Genomic DNA, 27890 nt, shown 5'->3' on the forward strand with positions numbered 1-27890 from the left:
GAGCTTAAAAGTTATAACAGAAATATAGGCCAATGGAATAGAACTGAGAGCCCAGAAATAAACTTGTACATCTATGGTCAATTGATTTTCAACAAGGGTGCCAGGATCACTCAATGGGGAAAGAGCCGTTTCCCCTACAAATGGTACTGGGACAAGTGGCTAGCCACGTGCAAAAGAATGAAGTCGGACCCAAAATTCATACCATATGCAAATATTAACTCAAAGTGGATCATATTAGAGCTGAACCTATACACTCTTAGAAGAAAATATAGAAGTAAATCTTTGTGACCTCAGGTTTGATCTTTGCTTTGTTTTGACCTCAGGTTTGGCCTCAGGTTTCATACATGTGACACCAAAAACATGAGCAAGCAAAGAAGAAAGTGGAAATACTGGACTTGGCCAAAATTAAAAACTTGTCTGCATCACAGGGTACCATTGGGAAAATGTAACACAACCACCAAGAAAATGGGAGAAAATGTTTGTAAATCAGATGTCTGAGAGACGACTTATACCCAGAATATATAAAGAACTCTTACAACTCAACAATAAAAGACAACAAACAGCCCAATTTAAAAATGGACGAAGGACAGAGAAGATATTTCTTCTCCAAAGAAGGTGCATGTGAAAAGCAGCTCAGCAGCATGAGTCATCAGGGAACTGCAAATCAAAACCACAATGAGGCACCCGTTCGCACCCGCCAGTAGAGATATCACCAGGAAATCGGAAAATACCAAAAGTTGGTAAGACGATGGAGATATGGGAGCCTTCATTTACTGCTGGTCGGAATGTAAAATGGTGCTGGTGGAGAAATGGAAGCCTCCCATGCACTACTGATGAACAGTTGGGTGGTCCCTCAAAAGGTCAAACATGGAGTCACTCTACAGACCAGCAATTCTACTCCTAGGTATAGACCCAACAGAAATGAAAAGACATGTCTACACAAAACCTATTCATGAAGGTTCCTAGCAGCATGACCAATAATCGCCAGAAGGTGGGAACAGCCCAATGTCCATGGACGGACTGATGAGCAGATAAACAAAATGTGGAATACTCACACAATGAGTTATTTATTCAGCCTTAAAAGGCAATGCAGTACCGACAGATGCCTTAAAAACATCACGCTAAGTGAAAGAAGCCAGTCACCAGAGACCACATGTTATAGAATTCTATTTACAGAAAATGTCCAGATTAGGCAAATCCATGGAGACAAAGTAGACTTGTGATGAGCAGGGGCTGGGAGAGGGGAAAGTCAAGAGTGTTTGCTAATAGATACGGGGGGTTTCTTCTCAGGGAGATGAACATGTTCTCAAAGGATAGCTAGACAACCTGGGGAATGTACAAAAAGCATCGAATTGTACACTCTAAAATTTAAGGATGAAATTTTACGGTAGGTGCAATATATTTCAATAAAACTCCAATTACAAAAAAAAAAAGAGTATATATTATTTTTCTGTTTCTTGCCTCTTGAGTTTTTATAAAGACTCTCTGCTGCCTGTGAAGGAGGAAGGGGTCTTGAGGTTAAGTCTAGTGCTTTGGGGAGGCCAAGACTGAGTTTCCATCTGCACTTCTCCACGGTGATTTTGCTCATGAAGGAACGGGGGGATTTGGCAAAATCCAGAGACATTTTTGGCAGTCACAGCTGAGGAGGGAAGCGCTCTTGGCTTCTGGTGAGCCAAGGGTGCTACTAAACATCCCACAATACACAGGCCAGCCCCCCCACAACCAAAAATTACCTGGCCCACCAGTGGTGAGGTTAAGAAACCTTGAGATACCTGTGTGCACCACGAGGTGAAGCCAGTCCTTGATTAAGGTTCAATGTGATCAACTCTACAGAGGTCTACTGAGCAGCTCATACCAGGATCAAACACGGGGCTGGGCTCTGGGGCACAGTGAAGTCAGAGATGCCGAAAGGAAGGTCCCCAAGGAGTGGGCCTATCTGCTGGGGCCCTCAGTGTACCCTGAGGCCTTGGCACACAGCCCATCCATGTTACATAAGCACAGGGCCGAGTGAAGACCAGCCCTGATACCACTTTTGTAGCGTTTCAGCACCTATCCCCATGGTCCACACCAACAGTGTGCATGGCAATTTCAGGGGAGATCTGCCCCTCAGTTTGCAAGCCAAGGAGAATGCAGCAGAGATTCTAGAACAGAGTTCCCCTCTTGCAGGATGGGGGCGCTCTTGATGCCCATCCCCTGAGAAGCTCTGAGGGACATGGGCTCTGGAGACTCAGGGGTGGAGGGAAGATGATGCTTTTCTGAAGACCATCAGGCTGGGGAGATACTAGTGTGCTTCGGTCTGGCCTGTGGCTGGACAAGGAGTTTTAATCAGGTATAGCGATTGCCTCCTGAGGATGGCAATCTGCCCCGTATCCTTTCCAGATGCCCGCTTGGATGGGCTGAGCTGAGCAGCACAGCCAAGTGGGGTTGGGATGCGCTAGAGGCGTTCTTGAAGACAGAGGCCATCTGGGGGTGGGGGGGCTGCCCTGTGTTGTCCTCAGGAAGAGCACGGTAGCCAGGGACATGCTCCCAGTCCCCCTTCCCTGGCGACAGGAGAGGTGGCCTGAATTCCCAGGTGGCATCCTTGGGAGTGGCACCCTCTGGCAGCCCCCCTCACACCCCCTTTCCCTCAGCCCCTCGGCTCATGACCTCCCTCCTTGCTCCCATTCCTCTCTCCTCTTCATCTTCCATCCCCTTCTCCCCAGGGTGCTTGATAAATATTATTCCGGTTCTGCAACGTGCGATCCCCATCTCACCTAATTAATCTGGATGCGCCCCAGGAAATGGGTTAGGGCCTGAGCTACTTTCCAACGGCGGGAGAGAGAAAATCGGTCACTGAGGACCAGGGGGGTGGGGCTTGCCAGAGAGTGGGCGGCCGCTTCCAGGTCTTGGGGGGGAAGGGGGAGACAGACAGACCTTGGCCGATGTAGAAGAGGGGACAGACCAGAGGAGGGAAGGCAGACAGGTGGAGAGAGGAAGGCAGGGACTCAGAGCCACAGAGAGGCAGGGACGGAAGGGAAGGCTGAGGGGGAGACTGAGGGGGAGGCCAAGAAAGGGACACAGAGACAAGGGGACCAAGCAGGCATGAGTAGGTAGAGGGAGCAAAAGGCAAGGTGAAAAACAAAGAGAAATTCAGAGAAAGCATTCTGAAATGACTCAGAAGGTGAGGGAGGAGGGGGAGGGCCAGAAGGAGGCACTGAGGGGTGGGGGACAGGACAGGGCCAGGCAGGTGAGGACAGAGGGGCTTCCCAGCCAAGGGCCAACCCCACCTGCCCTCCCTGCCCTCTACCCCCCAGCAAGCATCACATTTAAGAACCTGAAGAATCTGGGATGCCTGGGTGGTTCAGCTGTTGAGCATCTGCCTTCAGCTCAGGGTGTGATCCCAGGGTCCTGAGATCGAGTCTCACATCAGGCTCCCCACAGGGAGCCTGCTTCTCCCTCTGCCTGTGTCTCTGCCTCTCTCTGTCTCTTGTGAATAAAGAACCTGAAGAATCTTGCAAGGAGGAGGGGGGGTTGGTGCCTGACTGACTCAGTCGATGGAGCATGCAACTCCTGATATGAGCATCATGAGTTCGAGCCCCATGTTGAGCCAAGAGCTTACTTAATAAAAATAATTTTTAAAAAAATTTTTTAAAGGCATTTGTAGAATCTTGCGAATCATCCTGGGCCTCCCTGCCTCCCTGCCTCCCTGCCCCCAGTGAGCCAGATCTGGGTATGTCTAACAAAAGCTCACTTTTTGCCTGAACTGCCTGCGTCACAGCCTTGGTCCACTGCTCCCTTTGGCGCACGGATTCCTTGGCTTTTGCGGACGTGTGGCGAGCAGGGGCGAGGAAATTAATTGGGCAGCAAATGGGAGTAGGGAAAGCGGTCGTCGAGAATAATTGGGCCGGGGACCTTCAGGGGTCCCCAGTAGCCACCGTCTGGGTCTTACCCATCGGCCTCACAGAGACATCCCCTGGCACCTGTGCGGCACTAACCAGGTTCTAGATGTGCTCACCTGCCTTTCCACTGTGACACCCACAGAAACCCTCTGCGGTTACCACCACCCCAATGTTTAACAAAGAAACTGAGGCTCCTGTGGATTCCGTGACCGGAACAGGACTGAAGAGAAATTCAGACCCGGGCCCAGGGGTCTTTCTGCTCATGGGGGCTGCCACTTACATTCATCTCACACCCCCATGCATGGTCCACCTCCACAGGGGAGTCCTCCTGGCCTCTCCAGCCGGGGTTGCCAATGCAGCAAATGGGCACAGAGAAAAACATTTGGGCACATTTGGGCACAGAGAAAAAGAGTCGGTAAATAAGGGATTCAGGTCAAAGCTGATTATTTATCTGCTTAAAGCCTCGGTTAATACTGTCAGTGAGCCCAAGGAAATGGAAGTGTGTTTGAACGTCTCTGAAGTGTTGCATTATCTGCATACCAGGGACCAGGCCCAGCCACATTTTGATGTGCTATCACCTTGCATCCAATAGACATGGAATCTTTCTAAAAAGGTGATGTGATTCCCCTTGATGGGGAAAAAATAAGACCTTCTTCACACCTCTGCTTTCTCATCTTGCCTGCTTAGGAAATAATTAAGCAGGAAAGGAAAGACTCCGGAAATTGACTGCTATCATTTATTGAGCAATTACTATGGGCCAGACACCAGGGCTAACCTCCCCCATCATGCACTGTACCAGATGATCCTCAAAATGACATGACTTGGTAGACGCTATTCAGAGCCACAGTTCGCTGATGAGAAAACTAAGATCTTGCAAGGTTCGCTCTATCGCCCAAAGGCACATGACTAGTAAGTGGTAAATCCAGATTTCACAGATGGGTTGGTTAAGAGGCAGAGGTTGCCTCTACACCACCAGGTGATCCATGCATCCATTCACTCGTCCCTCCAACCAACGGTCTCTGAACACAAGGTTTTAGAGAGTGTTCAATATTTAGTGCAAAAATCTGCCCAAAGGGAAGCCAGCTCCCGCTCAGCTACCTATTTCTTGTGACCCTCCAGAGAAGGTCATTGACATTAGCAGCTTGGAACGTTTTTACATTTTTAGCAGGCAACTGTTTTGTCCTGCGAAGTCCTGAGCAGAACACCAACGCACTTCCTTAGCCCCCTGCTCTGCTCGGGGCCACAGTCTTGCTCTACCAAACCCTTGACTTCTATCCAGCACTCTGTCCCCGAACTTGGTAGACTTTCCATCTGGGGAGCTCCAAGCCACAGAAATGCCACGGATAGGACATAGGCGATTCACCCAGCATCCAGGAAGTTCTTTTTCTGTGTCAAGGGAAGGCAAGCTGGCTGGCTTCGACCCCTAACCCTGCCCTTTCTCTTTCTGGGAGGAGCAGAAAAGCATTTCTGCTGTTGGGTAGGTATGATATAAGACCAAACAGATAAACTATTCGATGAATAAGCTATTCTGGTTAATGTTCTTATTCCTCAGGACTAATGAGAACACTCTTGATCTTGAAGAATTTTCTAAAAGCATTCCTGCCTAATTAAGTAGAATATACTGAATATAATTAATTTTTTTTAAAGAATGCAACTTTCTTCCATGAGAGGGCCACCATTCTAATCTTTAGTTCTCTTTGGAGAACATTAAGCAAAATGTAGATTATTCTAGGAAATGGAGTTATTTGTGTACAAGCTGCAGGACAAACCAAGGAAGGTTGTTTTTTTCAGGTTTTCTTTTTTTTTCTCTCTCTCTCTTTAAGTAAATCTCTGATGGCTACTTTTGTATTTCTCCTAGCAGCAGAATGCAGACATTCTATTCCAGTTAAATAGAATATTCTGGTTTTCTGAGTCCCAGATAATAGAGCTTTTGCTGGACACTGACACCCTGGGAAGCTAGCGTCCTCTTTGACCACATCCTCCTACCTGTTTACTGGTCAGTCGGGGCGCCTTTATTCTGCGAGATGTGCACTGCGGACAATTGAAGTGAATATATTTTTAATAAACACGGACCAAGGAGAATGGCTTAATTTAGTGCTTATCCCTGGTTCTCTCACAGTCCACTTGGAAAACACAGCTGCTGGCTTTGTGTGTGCACAAGACCGCTCTCCTCATACAGAGAGGCTCCAAATGGGTGTGGACATCTCCTTTGTTGCGGTAACAATGTTTGTGCATCTGCACTGAGCTGTTCTGGGGGTCTGAGTTGTCCTGGGCACAATCGGAATTCAGCGTGGCCAATAAACATCGCGGGACCCAGGGAGGGGAGGCTCGGCCCCGGCTGCTCTGTGCTGCAGGCAAGCAGGGCAAGTTGCTCGATGGGCACCTGTCCTAGGGCTGTGGCATGCCGGCCAGCCACGAGACGGGCAGAGCATGGCTGTGCCTCCTCTGGGGCCCCCATTCACCCTTCAGGGCATCTCCCCAACGCGCACCACTCCTGGCCTCGTGAATCATGTGCAGATTTACCCCGGAGTGCGAAACTGGGTAGCATCAACATTGAGCTTAGACTTTTCCAGAAGCATCTGGATCATCTGAGCACAAATCAAAGGCCTGGGTGGGTCAGATACAGCTACCACTTCGAGTTGGGCAAACAAAAACGTTCCCGAGATGTGTGCCCAAGCAGAGCCACTTGGGCAGCCAAGTGACAGGCAAGTTCACAAACGTACCTGCCACTGGTTTTTTGTTATTGTTTTTCTGATGTCGTTTTCTTGACGTGCCATAGGCACAGACCTAAATGTGTAGCTGAGGCAGGGATCCCTGGGTGGCGCAGCGGTTTGGCGCCTGCCTTTGGCCCAGGGCGCGATCCTGAAGACTCGGGATCGAATCCCACGTCGGGCTCCCTGCATGGAGCCTGCTTCTCCCTCTGCCTGTGTCTCTGCCTCTCTCTCTCTCTGTGACTATCATGAATAAATAAATAAAATATTTTAAAAAAATAAAATAAAAAATAAATGTGTAGCTGAGGCAAAATAAAGGTGGGATAGCCTCGTGGTTGAACCTGGGGATTCAGGAGCCAGAGTGGCCTGGGTTAGGGGGTAATGCTGGCCACTTCGTACGCTGGCAATCACCAGCTATCTGCTTAAGGGCCCCATGATTCTCTCTTTGAAAAAAATAGAGCTTAAATAATAAGGCCAAAAATAATGTCTACCTCTTAGAGTTATTACAGAGATTAAACGAGGTAATATTCGTAGAGCACTTAGAACAGAACCTGGCAACCAATGAACACTATAACAACCTCCTTGTGTCTGCCCAGGCTTGGGCTTTAGGACCACAACAGAAGTGTGGGTGGAAAGAGGGGCATCCCAGAGGGCTGATTCTATGATACCAGATGGGCAAAACTCGGGGTATGAGGAGCGAGCCACATGGCACACTATGGCCACGGGTCATCCTGGAAGGGACCACCCACATCCCATATTGTCCACTCGGGCCTAAGGACAGGAATGCATCTGGTCACACAGCAGTTTTCCCTGAACCCTCAACGTGGACTCTGAGAGCCAAGCGCAAAGAGAGTGTCTGTTCCTCTCTCCAAGGCCATCACAAACTGTGCTTCTGCTAGACTGCCAGGAAGCTTCGAGAGAGAGTACCACTGAAAAGCAAGGAGACTCACATCATGAACAAAACCAATCAGGATTCCAGCCGGGGCATGAAAGAGCAAAACACATGACACTAGCCAGGGCAACATTTTCTGCCAAGGATTCAGCTGGGGTTTTGTTCTTCATTCTTCCTACTTGCCTGTTTCTTTCTTTCCTTCTTTTTCCTTCCTTCCTTCCTTCCTTCCTTTCTTCTTAAAAAAAAAAAAAAAGGAATTATAAACATTATTGGTATCTCCAAGCTCAAGTACCTTCACACCAACACAACCAGCAGAAGAGTGGGGTATGCAAAAAGACCACCTGGCGTCCTCTCCATTTTAATTACTTAAGCCATTCACTGGATCAACCACATTAACTGAGCACCCACTCTGTGCCAGGCACTACTCTAGGCATAAAATACAGGTGTGAACAAAACAAGCAAACACACATGTCGTCCTGACACTGTGGTCGAAGAGATGGACGTGTGCCTAGCACTGGAGACCAACCAATTCCCCAAAAGCAGTCTTCAGATGTTCACAAGGCCCTTGAATGAGGTTCACGTTGCTGCTTTTGGAAATGTCACTTGGGGTTGTGTTAGAGAATTACAAGCCTACTTCTACGTGAACCACCTTCACCATACAGGCACAAACACTTGAATCCATGTCTCAGGAAGAGCGGACTCCTAACTAGGGATGTTTACCCAAGAAAAAGGAAGACTGGGGGAAGGGGGTGTGCACTGCCATCTTCATAGAGAAGTCTTCTTTGTCTTCCAGAAAGATACATTTCCTAGGGGTTGCCCCACTGGGTATGCCTCATGCCAGGAAGTCAATGCTGGCTCTCCATAAGAAGTAACAAGAGTTCCTAAGAACCTGATAAACCGCTTCCAGGAATAGAGGGAGGCCCAGCTCTCTCAATGCACATGTATGGGAGGAGGAGAACTAAAACACCCCCAAGTCCCTCCCACCCGAGAGATTCTGTGAGTTTAAGATGCTAAAAGCAAGCAATCACAGGAAGCCGTTTGCAGATAGCATTCTTACCTGACAGGAGAGTGTCAGGAAAATGCATTTTCACCCAAAGCTGTTGTATTTGAAGGTGCAGATGTACACTCACAGCTTGCATGAGCGCACCCACCAAGGGATGCTGAAATCAGAATAGGGATGGAGAAGCACACACCTCCACAACCTGACAGCCCCCCATCCCACAGCCAGGCTAACGGACCAAAGCAGAAACCACGAGGGTCACCCAAGGGAGTCACCCAAGGGAGTCACCCAAGGGAATCACTCAAGATCATGAGGACTGGAAGTGATTCTGCCTCTTATCTCAGCTCCCAGGAAAACCCTGAAGTCGGCCTCAGGCCCTGGTGTCCAGCTGCTCATGCTGCAGCAAGAGGGAAAGGTGGTGAACCTTTTGGGTTGTGCCATGGTCTATAACAAAATTCTCAAAACCCAAAGAGAGAGAAAAGTTCCAAATTCCAAAAACTCAGGGAAATACAAAAGAAAACAAGAGGGGCAATTAGCAGTAGCCCCCCAAGGGTATTTAAAAGGGACTTCAAAGCAGCCTAATGGTCAAGCATCACCAACTCAGCAGAAATGGGGGCAGGCTAATCCCAATCAATGAAACAGGAGTGGAAATTGTAAAACACTCTAAAGGAAATGCATTTTTACTGCTTCCCGGGCCATTGCAGGATTACAAACTAGGCTAGGGGAAAAAAAAAAAAAAAAAAAAAAACAGAAATTGATCGTTGGAGAGCTACTTCATTGAATAGATAAGAATGATTTGTAATTAGCATGCCAATCGTCTATGGAAGAGCCTGCTGGAAAAATCTGTCCTTCCGCATGGTATACGCGCCCTGCGCAATCTTTGCAGTCTTGTCTGGGCCATTAATCTGTTCATCACAGATTTTTATCCGACAGAGGAAAGAAAAACAACCTCACCCAGGTCCGATTTGGGTAAATTCGGAATTAGCAGAGTCTGAATCGATGCAGTTTAATGAAGTTACAGCAGGACAACTTCAGGAAGGAGAGAGCCAGAGGGAGAGAGCAAAGGAACACAACCAAACAGAAGTGAGGAAGGATCAAAAGGAGGACAGATGGGAGAAACAAGCAACAGTGGACAAAGACACCAAGAGGAGCAGAGAAGAAACATTTTAATGATGGGACTTGAAAGAGGGAGAGAGAAAAGCCGACAGATCCTCTGCTAGAGACCCGGTTTCCTTCAGGAATGCTTGAGGCTGGAGGGGGGGAAGGTGCTGGCATAGAGGTGGGCAAGGTGCTGGCTGCTGATTATCTGAAAACAAAGAAGCCGTGTGATTGCCCAGAGCATCAAGAGCCACCCCAGTCCCAAGTCTCAGGAAGGGGGATCATGGCCCAGGGAAAGTTCAAACAAACTTCTCTCGAGATGCAGTCCAAAAAAGAGAGAGAGAGTGCACAGAGAGAGAGTTGCTAGTCTCACAGGGTGGCTGGGATCTTGATTCTTCCACCAGACCCGGAGCGGCCACAGGGTCCCCAGAGGTGGGGATCGGCACCTGTTCCTGCCCAACCGCCCAGGGGTGACAGCAAGGGTCTGCGTTCCCAAGACCTCCACAGGGAGGGGACAGGTGGGCTCTGGAACACACACCACTTAGAATGAACAGCCGCTCCTCCTCCCCCTACGAGACCTCTTGGGTTCAAATCCCTCCTTGCTGGGGCAGCAAGATCGAAGGAAGATCGAAGAGGAAGAGGGGGCATGGTGGAAAGTGTACTTCCCAGAAGAGGACATTTGGCTCAGGGAGCCGCAAATGTGTCCAGAGGACAGATGTCCTAAGTAATGAGACTTTAATGCTGGAGCTAATAGGAACAGTACACGAGACCAAATGCCAAAAAAGCAAGGAATAATGAGTGTTTGGGAAGGCTGCAGAAAGCAGCGACTCCTCTCCCAAGCGCTGGGGAGCAGGGCCAAGGCTGTAGCCGCCTAGGGCCGGGCTGGGACTTGGCCTCCAGGGTCTCCAGGTGGGGACGGTGGCCCTGGGCAAGGAGGACCAAGGATTCTCCTGTTCCTTTGAGCAGTGTGGGTCTGAGCGAGGGTAGGGACTGGAAAGGGCGCCCAGGAATCAGCCCCCTCCCTGGAGCAAGCCAAGGAAGTTGCTCCCACAACCCCCTCCATCAGGTGAGTGCCCCTCTCTGGGCCACCTGGGTGGCTCAGCAGTTGAGCATCTGCCTTTGGCTCAGGTCGCGATCCCGAAGTCCTGGGATCAAGTCCCACAGGGAACCTGCCTTTCCCTCTGCCTGTATCTCTGCCTCTCTCTCTCTCTCTCTCTCTCTCTCTCTCTCTGCATCTCTCATGAATAAATAAATAAAATCTTTAAAACAAAAAAAAAAAAGTGAGTGCCCTTCTCAATCAGGGACACTGCCCCGGTGCCGCAGGCCAGGGTGTGCGAGCCCTGCCACTGACCCCCACCATGGCCGTGACCGCCACCACTGATCAGGACGACAGAAGCTTGGGAGTAAAGTCCAGGGGTGCTGAGGGTTCCCTGGGAAGCCTTCCTTGGAGACTGCCTTTCAGGACAGAGGCCCCGAGGTCACAAGAAACAAGAGAAATCCTTTGGAAAGACTGAAGAATTAGGAAGCACCAGTGAGCTGGCGGGAGCTCTGTGTGCCCCCATGCGGGGAGGGGGGTGGTGATAAATGGAGCTGTTGGGGAGCTGGAGGTCTCAGTAATTAAAACTGGGAATGGCCCGAGGTCCATCCTCACGCCCCCAGATCACTTCTCCCTGGCACCTCTATGACTCTGGAGCTGGGACTCTGTGCAGAGTTGGCCCAGGGATCTGCCAATACTGTCAAGGTTTGTTGTTTTTGTTGTTTCGCCCCTGGAATCAGGGTGTTTTGCTTTGCTTTCGCGTTTCCACCTTTTCTTCACGCTGCCCTCCCCATCCTCGGCCAACATAATCCATTCTTGACAACAAGCCTTTGCACCACCCTGGTGGCTTCATGCCCTGCAGGCACTGTGAGCGAGGCCACCAGCCCGGTTCTGCGGTACCCTGGTCTGCAGGGCAGCAGGCACCCCCATTTCTCACCGTGGCAACGCGTGCCAGGGCATGGGGCAGAGGGGTCTTTGTTTTCTCAGGGAACTTGAGCATCACTGACCCGGTTACATCTGGGAAGGCGAGAGCTTGACTGGCCCCCAAAGGAGATGGAGGCTGGTGATGTTCTAGCTGTGTGACCTTGGGGAAGTTACTAAGCCTCTCTGAGTTGATGCCCTCGTCTGTTCAATGGGCATCTCTCCCTTGAGGGTAAAGGAAAGATGCAGTGGGAGAGTCTGTCAAGTACACGGCAAGGCTCTGGGCACAGAGCAAGCCCTGGAGACGGGAGCGCTCCCGAGCCTCTCCCTACCACCTCCTTTGCTTCATCCACGTGACCTTGAGGCCTCCTCTGAGGCCTCTGGTCCTCCTTGGCGCCAGCTCTCTGCAGGTGTACAGGAAACAGGGCTGTGTAAGCATCTGGGAAACAGGTCTCCCCCGATCCCGACCTTTGAGCACAAGAAGGGGGATTCCCAGCCACAGAGCCGAGCTGACTCCTCCCAAGTGTCCATTTGGTGTCTGCAGGGGCCAGAGGCTGTGTCCCAGCCCACGTAGTGGGGGTGCCACCACCTGTCAGCTCCTGATGGAGAAGAGCAATGCCAGCCCCCGCTACAGCAGCACAGTGGCTGCTTCTCCAACTACATCAAGGAAAATTTAGTGACAAACAGCACCAGTGGCCCCTTATCACCTGCCCCTAAAATCAGCCCACCCCATGCTCACTCCACTTCTGTGATCAATCTGGTACAATAAGTGCACTCTTGGTGGGGGGGGGGGGTCTAGGGACACAGTAAACACACGGACCACGCTCACTGGAAGCTCCCCACCTCCCTGCGCGTGCAAACATTTCTGCCTCATTGATGGCTGGCTGGCCCCAATGGGGACCTCACGTGAAAGCCAGACTGCAGAGGTGATGGCATCCACATGCACCGGAGGGAGGCCGAGATGCAGCTCCAGCTCTGACCCCACGCTCGGCCGCATGCATCCCCAAGAAACTGGGTCCTTCTACCCTCAGAATCAAATTAGGTATCTAAATTGAGCTATCTGTCTGCTTATCTGGTGAACAAATGTGGGACATTCTTTCTTTTTCTTTCTTTCTCTCCCTTTCTGGGCAGTTATTTGAACTCTTTCTGGCTCATTCGACTCCTTTCTTGGAGCAGCTCCTCCACTGTCTGCCCCGACACCCCGACAGGACATGTGGCTGATTTTGTCGAGGCTGGTTATATCCCTCCACGTACAGGGTGGTCCCTGCAAAGTGGCCACCGTGGCAAGCCGGGCTCGGCTTGTGCAGGGCCGGCCGCCGGTTACTGGAACGCCTCTTCTGGGCTCAGCCTCTGGGGACAGCTGACGCGGCTCCTAGGAGAGCAGCTCTCATTACTGGAGGCACTCGTTCTCTCTGCAAATAACTGGCCGATCACCGAGTCCATTCATCGTCCCCGGCCCCGTGACTTATCGCCACTTACAAGAATCAGATCTACCCCTAAGAGGATAAAAATATGTACCATTACAGTCAGAATGACATGCCACGGGCTCTGAGAACACTTCTAGGAGGGGAACAATGGCCACATTTTCTGGAGAAGAGTCAGCACAGGGCCTCCCAAGGTGACTGTTCAGAAGGAGGACACATTAGGATACGTACATGTCCTGGTTCTTTCAGAGTTACAATCAGGTACATTGCAGGACACAGGCCCCAAGTTGCATACCATAGGGATGAGTCCCATAGAACGATGGGACCTGAATTTCCAGCTTCATTAGCCATCCTTCTCTAGACCCCTCACCTTGTACTCACCCTGTCCCTGGGGGAGCATGGTCCAGTGCAGAGAAGGGGGAATGTCAGAGGGAGCCATCCTGGAGGACAAACGTGAAATCCCCCTGCCCCCACCCACTGGGCCATGGGGTGCCTGGAGGTCTCTGGTGGTTTCTAGCAAACCTGAGACTCATTGAACCTGGTAGATGTCAGCATCCCCTTCCACCCCTCCATCTCCGGGATGGACAGAAAGCATCCAGAGACCATATCCTGAATTACAGAGGTAATTACAGAGGCCCGTGGTTTTACTGGGTGGTCCATTGCTGTGGTTCACAACTTTCGAGCTTGCACCGCATCCCCCTGCTTCGATGGGCTGTGTCACTCAGATCTCACTAAAGGATCGTGCTTAGATCAGGTTGGTGCCCCTCTGCAAAGGGACATGGAGGAAACTGCGAAGAGGATCGGCAGAGAAATGCTTTTAGGGGATGGTTGAACTGAATGAGGAATGATCCAAATAATGTAGGGAAGCAAGAAAGGGGAGAAGGCTATCACTCTCATCTCTCAACATCTGGAAGTTATCTGGCAGCGACTAAGAAACGGGTGTGTAAAGCCATTGTAGGTGCTCGCTGCACACCGGCAGAAGCATGCATGGGCCCAGGATGCAGCCTCTGCCCCTCCAAACCTTTCACCCCTGTTTCCTCAAGGGCTTCGAGGTCTAGCTCACCACCTGCTAGCTGGGGACCCCTGGCATTGTGATCTGGCCTCCCTGGGCATCGCCTCACCTATAAAGTCAGGAAGTGAGACTACATGGTTTGCCCATGACAAAAATTCTACAATTACCCTGACTACAAAATAGTAAAAAGAATGGTTGACCCATGAACGAAGCGGTGGGGGGCGGGGCAACAACCCCCTCCCCATGCAGGTGAAAATCCAAGGATAATTTTTGACTCCCCAAAAACTTAACTACTAAGAGCCTCCTGCTGATCAGGAGCCTTACCAACAACACCGCAGCCAACCCGTACTCTGCACGTTATGTGTCACATATGCTGTATTCTAACAATAAAGTAAGCCGAAGAGAAGAAAACGTTAAGAACGTTTACTGTTTACTGTTTACGTTTACTGTTCTGCACTTTATTTATTGAAAGAAACATCTCAGGGCGCATGGCTGGCTCAGTCGGGAAAGCATGTGACTCTTGATCTCAGGGTTGTGAGTCCGAGCCCCACGTCAAGCACAGAGCCTACTTAAAAAAACAAAAGGTAGAATAAAACTGAAAAAATAAATCTGCATAAAGGTAGACACGCGCAGTTCAGACCCGTGTTATTCAAGGGTCAACTGTGTTACTCTGCGTTTTCAGGATGTTTTGGTTTTACTTCTAGAGATAAAAGAAGACTAGACCGGGGGTGGGAGGCTGGGGGTACATGTGCAATCTATCCTGAACAGGGGTGAAATAAGCCGAGGGTCGGAGAGCCTCTGAGGGCTTGTGGGTAAACCCTTGCATCAAGCCGTCTTCCCCATCCGCACTACCTTCTAGAAACATGAGGTCAGAAATGTGACTCAGGGAAAAATAATGGGCTGGAGTTTCCCAAGACAGTGAAATGTTGAAGGGGTGGTAGGTGGGGATTCACATCAGAAGATATTTTAAAAACAAATTTAACCCAGGCTCTAATAGAATCCATCAGAGCCCCTTCCACATTGCCAATCTGAGACACTTTACCCACAAGCTCAGAAGGCAATTTTGTGGTTCAACAGGGTGGACGTCTTCAAGGGATAGAACCAGTATCGTTAAGTAAGACACAATGCGCCTGAATTCACTGTAATTTAAAAAAATGGATTATGCAGCATGCTGCACGGGGCGCGGGGGCCAAGGAGGGAGGTGAGCGGCGACGTCCCATGGCCAGCGGCTGGGTGTGCTTTCCAGCCTGCCATGGGGATTCTCACTCACTTTTGGAAAGGCAGCCAGAAAAGTGAAGATCTAAGGGCGATCCATCCCACCGGGTCCCGGAGAAGTCAGGCAGTGAGAGGGGAAAGGCTGAAACCTGCTTAGGTGCAGCTCCCTTCTATTCTGGATCCTCCTCGGGCATGTCTGCCCAGGGCTGGTGAATTAACCGCTTTCCATCAGCTCCCGTCTTCGGCTGTCTGAACCACTGCCTCCTGCACAACTGATCTGAATCAACTGCAGAATCAATCTGATCTCTTATTAAAACAGGTTGAAAACAGTGAATTGGACTTTTCTCCACCTGTGTCTCAGCAGCCTAGCGCTGTGGGGAATCTCTCGGTATGTTGGCAGCAGATTCCTCCTAAGGAATGCGCTCTGAGCCTGGGGTGGGGCTGTGGGTGGTGAACACAGACACGGGTGCATGCCTTCTGGGCTGGGGCGGGATGGGAGAGGACACAAAGGCAGCAAGCGACGGCCCAGGCAGGACTATCAAAGTGCCAGATTTCTAAAGAGTAGTTTGCACGGCTGAGCTGCTAAATCAAGAATGAGCTCTGCTGGCCTCCTGTGTCCAAGGTAACATCCACCTGAAAGGCTTTAGGGATTTGGTTTGAGGCATACCTTGCCCACGGCAGGTGAGTGGGGCTCATCTGTGCAATGAAGGCATTTGCATGTAGCCCAGGACCAGGGCACATCTGCTTCTCATCCCATTACCTTCCTCCCTTGTCTTTGCCTCTATCTTCCTGGTGTCGTTCTCTAGCCCCTCATCCAGGAGCCTCCTTAAATTCTTCTACAATTTCACTCCTTTCCCTACGTGCATTTTTTTTTCCCTTCCAAGGCAATAGAAAACACGCAAGGCTCAAGACCTTCGCTCCAAGGCAAGACGTTTTTTTCCCCTGTCCTTCCAACTGCTCTATTTGAAGTAAAAAAAAAAAAAAAAGTTGACTCTCTGTTTAGATTCATTACAGTGAGCTCACAGTGCCTCAAAAAATGGGAGTGTCTGGGGATGATGTGACAGTTCATTGCCTGGGAACCTAGGAAGAGAATTCACGAGATCTGCCAGCAAAGGGGTCCTGCTCTTGAAGTTGATGTGGTCTGTGAGCACAAAACAGGCCTCTTTGGGTTTGCCATTAATTTCTAAGAGGGGGAAAAGTGGAACAAAGTGTTCTCTTGATTCCTCTGGAAAGAAGCAGAGGAGCCTAAAGACAAAGGACCCTCCTAATGGTTGTAGGGTCACCTCCTGACACTTTTTCCTGGTAACATCTGCTGAGGTTCCTCTGCCTGAAACCCTGAGCATGACCCCCACCCCCACCCTAAATTCCTCCATCCCCCCCATGCCTGTACCGCGGGAGGACCCAGGGCATCCCTGGCTGTACCGCCTACACCTACAACACCCTAATAGTTTCCCGCCCCATCAGCTAAGTAGCCATTTCATAAAAGATCAAAAAAAAAAAAAAAAAAAAGCCAGAGTTTCTTGCTTGGAGATGCTCATCTCCAGGACACTAATGAATCAACTCTAGGCGAGGAGGAGGAAAGAGGTTTGAATGGTTTGAATGGGAGACAGCTCATTCGGGGCCGTTTCCTGGGAGAAGATGGACAGCCCCTCATGGAACAAACAGCCCCAGGAAGCACCACAAAAAGCGCTCACGAAGCATTAAACTCGGTGCATGCCTGTGGTTTCTCAATTGAGTCTCAGCACCGGGAAGGTGACTGGGGGAAGGTGAGGTCGAGATCCGGGTGGGAAACGGGGCCCCGGCTGGCAAAGGTGGGCCCCTCCACGCCCAGGGGCTCCCCAGATCCAGAGCACGGCTCGGCCTCTGGTCCCTTTGGTCTCCTCTGGCCATCTCTTCCTCCTCCCTGGGGTCCAGCTGATGTGACTCTGCTCATATGGTCGAATCACCAGAGAGCAGAGAGTCTCCCCTACGGACACTGGCTTCTCCTATAGAAACAGGATGGTAAGGTCTAATCACTTCTGGAAAAGACTAAATCTGCTCTTCCCTGCGGGGGCCAGAGCAGCAAAAGGAAGCCCAGCTCTAAGGAATGTGTGCCATGGGCAGGCGCAGGGCTGACCAGCCTGGGGACATAGGCGGAGGCAGATGGCTGATCTCAGGGCAGCAGCCTCCTTCCTCCTCACCCCTGCCAACCCTAACACAAACATCCCCTTCAATGAAGCATCTCTCCTCCCTCGGCCCCGGCCTCTGCCTGCCCAACTACCATCTCCAGAGAGAGGATCACACGTTGGAAAAAAAAAAAATCCTTCACCTTTTCAGAAAGGAAACGTCTCTGCTGAACTATTTCAAGGCACATGGAACCTAACGCACGTCCCACTTCCTCCGTGACCCCTGGAGAGGGTCCATCCTTTCTTTTCCCCACTCTCCTCCTGGGGAAAACTCATTAGGTGGGACTATTTATCTCTTCTCTTTTTCCTACTCAGGTTCCCAATGGGACCATCTGCACCAAACACTGCCTAGAATGGCAAGCTGTGTGACCTCTGAGGTGGGAGCCAAGTAAGACCAGTGGTGGTAACACACCCAGGAGTTGGGGAGCAGCCTGGGAGGGGAAAAGTCAGGATGGGACGCTGTTGTGCCTGAGTCATCCAAAGCTGGATGAGGAGGTGCCCTCCCCTGCCCCAAGGTCACTCGTGGAGTGTCCTCGAGGGATGGCGGCTCATGCTCTGTCCCCTTCCCCCAAACAGAGTCAGGCGTCGTCCCCTACCTAACAAGCACCAGCGTGACGGTTTCCAAAGCACTGAGCAGGCAATGCTACAGCTGTTGGAAGAGAAGCTGTGAACTGAATAAAATCAGGAGGTGAATTTGAGGGAGAAACATCCCATATTTACATCCTGGCCTAAAGCTGAACTCATCCTCCATCCATGGATCGCTTCCTTCCCCGGCCCCGAGGAGAAACTGCTCCAAAAGCCAACACCAGTCACTGAGCCACACACCTGTACACAAATGAGTCACCCTAGTTTGGATTTGGGGGAGGGGTCACGGTGATACAGAGGGGGGCAAAAACACTCAGAGGGACCATGACATCTCCAGGGTCAAGAGCCAGTAGAACAGGCCAGGGACAGCATCCAGAGCCCATCAGTATCCTGCCAGGTGATGAGGAATACATTTAGTAGGTGGTGGCAAGGTCAGGGCAGGGGGGGTGGGGGCTGCGGGGCTCAGTCTAAGAAGACAAAGGCTCAGAGAAGAAAGAAGCCAAGAGAAAGGTTTGTGGGAATCAACCAGCGGGAGGTCACATAGTGGCCAGAGCTGGGGATTGGGGGGGGAATGGGAGACCAGGAGAAAGTGAAGAGGAACAAGGCTCTGGGCCTGGAGGTAAGCAGAGGAGGGATAAGGACCAGGTAGGTACATCTGCTTCAGGAAGGTGCTTTCCCCACTGGCTATTCCTTCTCTGCTTTGCAAGGTGAGCCAAGAGGGAGAACCCTTCACCAGACCAGACCCAAAGGAGACACGGGGCTGAGCGCACACCATTTGTCACAATTCCTCCATCAGTGCCCAGGACCAGCCAGGCACAGAATCTCATCCTTCAGGATAAGATGGGGTGGGATGGGGCCCAGTGGTACCTTGGGGTAGTGGGTGAGGATTATTTTTTTTAAAGATTGTATTTTTTCATGAGAGGCACAGAGAGAGAGGCAGAGACAAAGGCAGAGGAAGAGAAGCAGGCTCCCTGCGGGGAGCCCGATAAGAGTGGGGGCGATCCCAGGACCCCGGGATCACACCGTGAGCTGAAGGCAGATGCTCAACCACTGAGCCAGCCAGGTGCACAGCAGGTGTGGATTATAAACGGGTCTGCTTTTGGAAACACCCAGTTCTGACCCTCAAATATGTATGTCAATACTGAAATACCCACACATCGTGTGCTTGACTCAGTAAGACCTGCCAGGGAGTATCATCTTTTCTCAACATCTTCAAAAGACGAAAAAAAAAAATCATGCCCAGAAATTTCTATCTGCCTTTTTCTCTCTTCATCAAGGTACGGCTGATTAATGTCCAACAGCAGCAAGGGGAAGAAGGCTTTCGGGCCGAAAGGATAATAAGCTGAGTGTAGAGACGAGCTTATGGTGTATAGTTCAGGGTAGGAGGGGCCTGCTTGGCTCACTCAGAAGCAGGACTGGTCTGGGGAAAGGGGTCGGGCGGGGGTGGGGGGTCCTGGTCACCAGGGCAGTGCCCACACCATGTGCCAAAAATGGACACATGTCCCGGGGCAGGATTTGTTCCCTGAAAGACTCTGCTGAACCAAGTCCAGCCATCCATCATCACGAGGGGACTGGAAGCAGAGCTAACTTTGCCTCCCCTGGGTGCATCGTTTGCTGACTTGTGAGGAGAGGCCGGTTTCCTCTTCTTGGGGCTCTGGCTTCCCTCCGGACTCACTGGGAGCCGGGGTGGTGGGCTGGGAGGCAGGCAGGGTGGGGCCGGGCACTACCATATCTTGAGCTCTCGGCATTAAGTTTTGGGAGGAGGCTGTCCCCACCGCCCCCCAAACGTGAGCAGGGAAAAGGCTGCCCACCAGGCTTAACACAGCAAGAATGTTAACTCAGAGGAGAGTTCTGCCCACAGGGTTTTAAAGAACAAGTCCTCCAGTCTCGGCCGGAAAATAAGCAGCCCACTCGGGCAGGAGGCAGTGAGGAGACACCATCTGCCCTTGGTCAACACGGAATGGATAAATCTCTACTCCTTCTTACCCGGGAGGCATCCCTTCTGCATCACCCCCGGTTCCACACCGAGAACATCCAGCTTATGCTAAATCACTTGGTACTCCCTCCTGTAGGCTTCCAACATTGTGCAACATCCCACACCCGAGAAGATGTGCTGCTTAGACTCAAAACACCAAAGGTTACGAGGAGCGTACCCCAGAGTGCCCACTTTGTCCTGAAAGCCGAGCCCGGGGCCCCCACCCCTACCCCCTGATCCGGGCTTACAGGATTTGTAAAATTCTTAGACTCAAACTTCATGGACTCCACGGCTCCTCACTTTGCCCGGTAATCCCCCACCACCACCACCAAAGCATGCGTTCTGGACTCTGAAGAAATGGTGAGAAGAAGCAAGCCGGGATTTAGCTGCCAGTCAAGGGAGCAAGGGAGAAACTGGTCTTAGAGGGAGAGTCAGAGCGAGGTGGTGGTACCCAGTGTGGAGGAGACAGGGGGCCGCGCACGTTAAGAGGGGCGCGGTGGCGGGAGGCCGGGGCCGGGCACCAGGACCGGGCACCGGGACCGGGCACCAGGACCCGCTCGCGCGCTCGCTCGCCCTCTCACCTGTGAATGTTCATTTCCCGCGGAGGGCGGTGGGCCTTGTCATAGGAGACCTTGGCGAAGACGCCGGCCACGATGACGAAGGCGATCACCCCGCAGGTGATGTAGACGGTGAAGTTGGTCTTGTCCTTCTCCGGGTCGTACTTGTTCTCGGGCCCCGGCGACACCACCTTGGTGCTGGGCGTCTGCACCCACACCGGGCTCTGGTAGTTGGTGCACTGGCGCTGGTCCAGCTTCTCGTGGCGCTTCTTGCAGCAGAAGCGGTAGTAGCAGGTGCCGCAGCAGTACAGGTAGCCGCTCTCGCTGTTGTTGCACTCGAACTCCTTGTCGTACTGGCCGCTCACGTCGTAGTAGCCCCAGCACGTCTCGTAGGTGACGGCCGCGCTGGCCGCCGCCACCGCCCCCGCCGCCCCCGCCGCCCCAGCCGCCGCCGCCGCCGCCCCCGCCGGCTGCCCCCGCCGGCCCCCCGCGTCCGCGCCGCCGGGCGCCCGGGCGGTGCCGTTCAGCTCGCGGCCGCCCCGGGCCAGGGCGCCCCCGGGCCGCCGGCCCCCGACGGCAGCGGCGCCGGCGCTCAGGGTCCGGTTGGCGGCGCGGGCGCGGGCGGCGCGGGCGCCGGGCAGCAGGTGCAGGGACTCCAGCGAGAGCAGCAGCAGCAGCAGCAGGAGGAGGCGCCGCAGCGCCATGGCGGGGCCGGCCGGGCTTCCGCGGCAGGCCGAGCTCGAAGGCGGCGGGCGGGCGGGCGGGCGGGCGGTCAGCGGCGCCGGGGCGATGGCGCCATCGAGGCGCGGGCTGCTCGGGCGGCTGGGGCGCTCACGCTGCGCGCCGGCTCCGCGCTCCCCCTGCGGGCTCGGCGCGCCTCCCGGGCAGCCCCATCCCCCGCGGGCGGCGGCGCGGCTCAGGCGGGACCCGAAGCGCGGCTCCGGGCGGCGGCGGCGGCGGCGTGGTCCCGTCCGGGCGGGCCCTGCGGGGCGAGACGGGGAGCCGGTCACGGGGCGGGGCGGGGCGGGGCGGGGCGGGGGCGCGCAGCCCTCGAGGAGCCCGGCCGGCCGGAGGGGCCCGGCGGCCCGGCAGCGCGCTCCCGCCGAGGGCTGGCTCTGGCTCCGGGACGGAGCGGGCTGCGGGGGGGCGCGCGGCGGCCGGCCCTCACTCACTCACCCTGCCCGGCTGCGACTGCAGAGGCGGCGGCGGCGGCGGCGGCGGGAGGGAGGGAGGGAGGGAGGGCGGAGCGCAGCGGCCGGGGCGGGCGAGCCGGGAGCCGGGAGCCGGGAGCCGCCGGCCGGCCGCCTGCACTAGTGCCGGAGCGCGTGCGGGAGGGAGCGAGGGAGACACACGCACTCACACCCGCACACGCGGGAGCGCCGCGCGGGGAGGGAGGCGGCGAGGCGCGGCGAGGCGAGGCGAGGGAGGGAGGGAGGGGAGAGAGGGAGGGAGGGGAGGGGAGGGAGGGCATCCGCTCGCCGCCGCCCACGTTACCCGCCCGGGCGCCCGGGGGAGGAGAGGGGCCCCTCTTCGCTGCCCCCCGCCCCCCGCGGCGCACTTGGAGCTCCGCGTCACCGGAGCCCCGGACCCCGCTGCACCGAAACGGCGAGCCCGCGGCGGAGGGGAGCGGGGGCCGGGGGCCGGGGGCCGGGCCGGAGGGTCCCCTCTGGAGCCGGCGCGCGCGGCTGGGCCCCGCCTCCGCTGCCTTTGCCCCGTGCGGGCCGCGGCCAGGGTCCCACCTGCCCCGAAGCCCGGGCGCTGCGCTGCCGGAGCGGGACTCCGGGGATCTGCGAGCCTTTGCCTCTCCCTAGTGGCGGCGCGCGCAGCGGAGGGAAGGCCAAACCCATTGCTACAGGTTCCTAAACTGAGACCAGGGGTCCAGGGGCTGGTCCGAGGTCCTGGGGCTGCCGGCGAGCTGGGCCTGTGCTCTCTTCCCCGCGGGCACTCTCCTCTCCCCCTCGCCCCACCCCCGCCAACCGCACTCCCGCGGGCACAAGACAACCCCAGGGCTTAGGCGGGTGGCACCTTTGATTGCTTCTTTCCGGAGCTTTTTCCGGAGCACTGGGTTAGAAAAGCTGCCCGAGCCCCTAAGCTTTTAAATTCCTGTACTGTAGGGGAAGGCGGGGCGGGGGGGGGGGGGGGGGGCGGCGCAGGGACGGAGGTGTTCCTGTGCGCTTGCTCATCTGATCCATGGAAAGAAGAGTCCCGGGTCTAACTCTAAGCCTTGAGGCCACCCCAAGAGGGAGTCCTAATCATCATCTTTGGCATGTGTCCACGGAGGAGATGGGGAAAATGAGAACGGAAAGCAGGGGCCCCTGCCAAAATTCTGCCCGTGTGTCCTGGCCTTTTGTTGCAAGTGCCAGTATGCTCCGTTTGAAGGCAGGGGCAGTTGTCAGAGTGTGGGCAGTAGAGACTGTCCCGAGGTTGTCCATTAAGTCTCACTCCTGCCGGGTCCAAGCCCCGGATTCCCCAGTGCCAGAAAGGCAGAGAGGCTCTGCTTGGAACTCACCGACCCCAGATTCCAGACACTAGAGGCAGATCCTGAGATGCCTTCCCTCCTTCTTCCTCGGCACTTCTTCCCATTCTCTCAGCCGCACCTCACCTGCCACTCTCAGTGCTTCTGTCAAATAAACAGGTGTGGAGAGCCTACACTCCACCAGGCACTGTGGCAAGTGGCGGGTAAAAGATGAGTAAGCCAGTTCCCCTCCATGGAGGAGGGAAGTTTGCAGAGAGCTCCGAAGGCATAAACAAATGTTTTCCAAGTCCATGGCCATGTCCCATGTAAAGATGGGCTCGGAATGCTCCGAGAGCACAGGTGTCAGGCTCCTCACTTAGCCTGGGGAGGGACAAGGTCAAAGGCAGCTTTCTGCGTGAGTTAATGAGCAGAACCATGAATGCATAATTAAGAATTAATCCAGCAAACAAAGGGGAAGGCCACTCACAGCAGAGACAAAACCGGAAAGACAGGGAGTCGTGGGGGTACGGGGGAGGGGGTGTGAGCAGAGGTTCAGCAATTGAGCATAGATTCCCAGGGAGTCTTCCAAAGAAAGCTGGCAGAAGGGCATTGTATCTCCTGCCAAAGAACTTGAATTGATTCTACAGTTGATGGAGAGCTCTTGGTGGGTTCCACTCAAGGGGAAGCCACGGTCAGATTTACACATTAGCTGGATCTCTGAGTCAACAGGAGTAAGGAATATTGCCTGGGAGAAGAGCAATCTGAAAGCTCTTCTGATGATCCAGGTAAAATCGGACAGAAGGCTCAAGTAGATTTTTGGTAGTCGGTGCCCATTAGCAGAGATGGCTAGCATGGTCAGAAGAGCTGGTTCATCACAGCGCTGGCAGTGGACGTGCTGAAGTGCCTTTAAGAGCCGTAAGTAGAGTTGTTCAGCACAAGAGCTTCAAGCTCAGGAGAGCAGATAAGAAAAGCATATGCGTTTGGGAATCCTAACGTAGGCGTATCCTTTTGGAAATCATAAAAACATATTCTTGGCCTTTATACAATGTGCAATCTTTTTCAAAAGATCTTATTTATTTATTTGAGAGAGGGCGAGAGTGTGCACTTGAGCAGAGGGAGAGGGAGAGAGAGAATCAGAAGCAGATTCTCCACAGAGTACAGAGCCAGACACAGGGCTCAATCTCATGACCCTGAGATCCTAACCAGAGCTGAAATCAAGAGTCAGATGCTTTACCCACTGAGCCACCTGGGTGCCCCACTATGGGTAATGAATTCGTTTCCTTCCTTTTCTCTTCCCTGAGCTTTCACCTCCCCTTCTTTATTCTAGAATTGCCGATTCCTCATCTGGCAGCTTCTAGCAATAAGTAGAAGCATGTCTTCCTCGTGTGGGACTCTAACAAGACTTGATAAAAAAAAAAAAAAAAAAAAAAAAAGACTTGATCAGTGGTACTGAGTAAGGGAAATTGCTTTGGTTCCTTAGATCACCCCCCCACACAAATGTGTTCTGAACCCATGTGCTCACAGATGGTAGCATCAGCAAACCCACAGAAAATAATAGTATCTCAGAGTTAGGATCTTCAAGTTTATTCATTCCAACCCTTACTGCAGTGCATTATATGCATATTTTTCTTAAGTTTTACTTATTTATTTTTTAGTAATCTCTATACCCAACCTGGGTCTCATACTCACTACACCAAGATCAAGAGTCCAGCTGAGCCAGATTTATTTTTTATATTATAAGAAATATAATGCAGAGATGTATTATATTTCTTATAGACATTTCTAGCCTTCCTGGTTTGCCCTTTCGTAGTTGACCATGTTGGTTGCAACCAACCAATATCCATTTGCCTACCAGCATCTATTTTTCTCCTTTCACCTGGTTTCACTACCTGAAGTGTTGACAGTATGAAAGTGTCCTTTCTCTGTGCGTTGAACTCATTAAAAAATGCTAGAGGGGATCCCTGGGTGGCGCAGGGGTTTGGCACCTGCCTTTGGCCCAGGGCGTGATCCTGGAGACCCGGGATCAAATCCCACGTCAGGCTCCCAGTGCATGGAGCCTGCTTCTCCCTCTGCCTGTGTCTCTGCCTCTCTCTCTTTCTCTCTCTGTGACTATCATAAATAAATAAACATTTAAAAAAAAATGCTAGAGAAGAGTTATCTTTTTCAACACCTACACCAACTTTAAACAGCCGGTCCCTAGGCTCAAGAAAAAGCAACGCAATCTCTTGGGGCTCTAGAGGGTAAATCCCAATTGGGTTAAGCCGACCCTGGGAATCCCATTCCCCTGGGACCCATGATTGGTTAAGAATGAACAAGTGATCCATTTCTGGCCAATAGAATGTGAGGGAAGTATTGGGAAAGTCTGGGGAAATTTTCCTTGCTCTTAAAAATTGTGGTAATTCCTCTACTTTGAGTGCTGTTTTTGTGACTGTCCTGACCTCGCAGGGAGGTGTCGGGTGGGGAGTGGGGGAACCAGTTCTTAGTATCCAAGCTGGTATTGACTCTGAGAGTCATTAGTGCTGCTCGATGCATCTCTCTGCCTTCCAGGCACATAGTAGAATGGCAATTCCTGGCCCATTTGTGAGTAGGAAGGCCGACAAATCGTGGGCAGAAATGATGTATGTGATTTCTGAACCGAAGCGTTTAATCACCACTTCAAGACACTCTAGAGTTCTCATTTTCTTCTGGCATGGTGATCAGCAATGTTCTATGTGGGAGGGGCTTTGTCAACCTGTAAGTGATAACAGTAGGGACAGCCCCACAGTTAATAAAAATGGTGCCCAGCCATGGACATGAAGTAAAAATATACTTTTTCTCCTTAAAGCTATTGGAATTGGATCTGTTACCGCAGCGTATCCTAGCTCATCCTGATTTATACACTGAAGATGATGGATGGAAGGATGGAAGGAAATTACTGAGCCACTCTTGGAACTATGCCCAGGGCTCTCACAACTCTGGTCTTCCAGTAATGGGAAATAATTCAATTCCCTTTTATTGAAGCCTCTTTGAATCCAGAGTTTCTCAAACATGCAGCCCAAAGCATCCTAATGGATATATCATGTCTTTTCCGTCTCTGTTTTGACTTTTTCTAGAGTTTCTATGCAACTTTGTGCTAATCCTACTACTTCTGTGGAATTCGGTGTCCTCCTCTAAAGTGGGGAGCTAAGTGGAGGGAGGGTTTCTAACAAGCAACCTCCATTGTATCTTCCCACTTTGAGTGCTTAACATGGTCCCCAAGTATAAGCATGGCCTTGTGGCCCTGCATGATCTAGTCCCCTTCTATTCTTCCAAGTTCCTGTTCTACCCTTCTCTCCCTCCAACCGTAATGGTGTCTTTGCTCCTCCTCAAAGCCTTTGCCTTGCTCACTGCCTGGAACCCCACTGAGCCCCAGTGGATGCAGGGTTTTTTCTCCAACCTCCCTACATGTCTACTCAAGCATCACTTATAGAAGTTCTCCTAAGGGACACCTAGGTGGCTCAGTAGTTGAGCTCTGCCTTTGGCTCAGAGTGTGATCCCAGAGTCCCGGGATCAAGTTCCACATCAGGTTTCCTGCATGGAGCCTGCTTCTCCCTCTGCCTGTGTCTGTGTGTGTGTGTGTGTGTGTGTGTGTGTGTGTGTGTGATGAATAAATAAATAAAATCTTTAAAAAAAAAAAAAAAAAGTTCTCCTAACCCCGCTGATGAAAATGGCACAACCACTACACCACTACCCACAATTTCCTCTTCCATAGTGACGACCTTCTCCTTGCCACGATGCATCATAGCATTTATCACTAATTGCTACACATTCATTTAGATATTTTTTACAAGTTCTCAGCGCACCTGGCTGGCTTAGTCAGAAGAGCATGTGACTCTTGATCTTAGGATGGTAAGTTCGAGCCCCACATCAGGTATAGCGATTACTTAAATAAATAAAACTTCTAAAAAAAGATTTTTTAAAGATATTTATTTATTTATTCATGAGAGACACAGAGAGGGGCAGATACCTAGGCAGAGGGAGAAGCAGGCTCCCTATGGGGAGCCCGATGACGGACTCAATCCCAGGACCCTGAAGGCAGATGCTCAACCACTGAGCCACCCAGGTGCCCCTAAAAAATTTTTACAAAATAAAAATTCTCTTTTCACCTTCCACTAGAATACCCACTCCTGCTTGAACTTTGCTGCTGTTTTGTTGACTGCTGTATTTTCAATGTCTGGAACAGTGCTTGGCACACAGTAGGCTGTGGTGGGCACAGAAGGACACATCTCCAGCTGTCAGCTCCTTTAGGGACACAGGCTTCTCCAGGAACACAGACTTCCTTCCCTTAGTGGCCCACATCCAATGACTAATCAAGTTGCAAGTACAAAGGCCTAGTTATTTTCGCCCAATGCAGACACTCTGATGGGCCATATTTTCTCCAAAGGTCCAGGCTCCCTGTGTTGGACCTGTGTTGAATCTGCACAATCCTGCTTCCTCCCCTAAAAAAGAGCCTGTCAATGTTTGTACCAGCATCTGCTTCAAGAGATCTGACCACACACCATAGGCATTCAGGAAATATGTGTTGAATGAATGAATGAATGAATGAGTCTATGATCCTCCAAGTTCCCTCAATGACATCCCTAAAAATGATGATACGGCTTTTGCTTTAGGACATCTAGTGACGAGTAAGAAACGATCTCCTAAGGCTGTCAATTCCAATGTTAGATAGTTCTAATGGTTGAAAATGGGAATACATTGCATGTTATTATTATTGCTGATAGGCAAATCAGTTTATTGGTTCATACTGAGCTTGTAGTTGATTAGAGTCTTTTTCACACCTGCACTAGGTACGATGACTGCTGACATCCATGTGGAACACTTCGTAGATACTTTAGCTGATTTTATGGAGCTGAGCCCATGATTCCAGCTTTTTGAGCATTTGGGGAACTCATCATCCTATGTATTATTTCTCCCCACATCCTTTCCCCCTTTTTTGAGCCAAGGTCTC

The 27890-nt window shown here is 52.1% G+C and overlaps 1 protein-coding gene across 2 annotated transcripts in view; it reads right to left on the reverse strand.

Annotated features, from left to right (window-relative positions):
* Nucleotides 1-21173, reverse strand: part of SHISA6 (shisa family member 6) — a 278218-nt gene extending 257045 nt beyond the window's left edge. For both annotated transcript variants that reach the window (XM_072821111.1, XM_072821110.1), the window contains exon 1: nucleotides 20494-21173. In XM_072821111.1, coding sequence (XP_072677212.1) covers nucleotides 20494-21173 — 680 coding nt within the window. The remainder of the gene's footprint in view (nucleotides 1-20493) is intronic.
* Nucleotides 21174-27890: the final 6717 nt, after the last annotated feature.

The sequence above is a fragment of the Canis lupus genome, chromosome 3 (assembly GCF_048164855.1).
Source record: "Canis lupus baileyi chromosome 3, mCanLup2.hap1, whole genome shotgun sequence".
NCBI classification, from domain to species: Eukaryota; Metazoa; Chordata; class Mammalia; order Carnivora; family Canidae; genus Canis; species Canis lupus.